This window comes from Olea europaea, chromosome 16 (assembly GCF_002742605.1).
Source record: "Olea europaea var. sylvestris chromosome 16, O_europaea_v1, whole genome shotgun sequence".
Taxonomy (NCBI): domain Eukaryota; kingdom Viridiplantae; phylum Streptophyta; class Magnoliopsida; order Lamiales; family Oleaceae; genus Olea; species Olea europaea.
The window spans coordinates 6,931,573-6,933,123 of NC_036252.1; the positions used below are offsets into that span (position 1 = coordinate 6,931,573).

Sequence of the window (1,551 nt, forward strand, 5' to 3'; positions counted from 1 at the left end):
CTTGATACGAGAACTTCTATGACTGTAATAGATATGGACTCAATTACAGTTTACAAAATCTCAGGGCCAAATCTCAAACTAAATCATAGAATTAATTGTACCCTTCAAATTAGATAGACAGAAATATTTACCTGGCATTGAATGAATCCCATTGTGCATTGGAGCAAAAGAAACCGTCGGAGGCATTGGATATTTCATTAGATGATGCTGATGTTCTAGCAAGTTATTAAACAAGATTATTTGTTTTTTCAATTTAAGCCTTATGTAGTAAGCCCTGAAAAACTCAGGATTCTCTTCTTCTAATTTCTGCCACACTGTATTAAGAGAGAACAGGGATCAGAAAGCAACGGAAAACATGTAAGCTTTAGCATTGTAATCGGATTATAATGAGCTCGTCAGCTACTAGTGATAATAGACAAATGGCAATGATATAAAAGGCTTGTTTCGGTCATTTAATAATACCTACCCAATGTTGTAAACCCAGGTTCTATCCTGGCATGATTCAAGAGGGTCTTTACCACCTCATCTTTATTCATGTACAATTGCAGACATCTTTCTATCAAATTCTGGACCTACAGCAGATTACAATTATAAATCAAGTTACAGCTTTGCAGGTTAAATTCATTATATGATACCAGAAATAATGCTAAAGGAAGTAAAGTAACAATTGCCTTACCAGTTCAATGTCTTTGCGTGAAACTTTTCTGTTATCATTGTTTGATGCTGAAAATGAACCAGATTCTGGTAAAGGAATCTTAGCATCGTTATTTTGTTGTTCACTTTGGGACTCAAGTGAAACCTCAGTGCTAGGCTTTATTTCAAGTGTGCTCTGTGTATCCTGTAAAAATGGTTCTTGGAGTTAGTAAAACTAAGATAGAAATGCTTCAGATCAAGTAGAAGATGATTAAATATGAAATGAGACTACTCATAGCAAGTACATATTCAATTCAGATAAACTTTTTTAAATTTAAATACGATTTTTATAGCTGCATCATAGCAACTAAACGTCTCGACAAAGTAAGCTCTTTTGGAACTGGAGTTCAGCAAGAAAATTGAAGGAAGATGCCAAAGAAATTTTTATTTTATTTATTTATTTATTTTTTTTTTTGGTTCTACTAAAACACAACATACAAGGGAGAAACGTTAAAATCTGTACATATTTTCCTTGCTTGTATAATAATGTTCAACTATATCTAGAAGTATTAATATATATGATCTCTATTTCAAAGGAGAGGACAAGCAGGAAAATTAGTTCTCGTACATTTTCCTCTTTCTTTTCCCTCCCCTCACTTATCAAAGGACCAACAGCAGCTTAGTGATTAGTTTATACAAAATACAGGCCATATTATTCAGGAAAAGATCACTTGGCTGAACTAAATAGGAGAATAATAACCCAAAACAGATCAGAAAAGTTACTGTGAAGCAACTCCACAGGAAAATTAATTCTCGTACATTTTCCTTTTCCTTGTCCCTCCCCTCACTTATCAAAGGACCAACAGCAGCTTAGTGATTAGTTTATACAAAATACAGGCCATATTATTCAGGAAAAGA

The 1,551-nt window shown here is 33.5% G+C and overlaps 1 protein-coding gene across 1 annotated transcript in view; it reads right to left on the reverse strand.

The window, feature by feature from the left end:
• LOC111412568 overlaps positions 1–1,551 on the reverse strand; it is an 8,965-nt gene that overhangs the window by 3,735 nt on the left and 3,679 nt on the right. The window contains exons 2-4 of the mRNA XM_023043503.1: positions 677–838; positions 467–572; positions 132–314 (exon numbers count right to left, since the gene is read on the reverse strand). Of these exons, the coding sequence (XP_022899271.1) occupies positions 132–314; positions 467–572; positions 677–838 (451 nt within the window). The remainder of the gene's footprint in view (positions 1–131; positions 315–466; positions 573–676; positions 839–1,551) is intronic.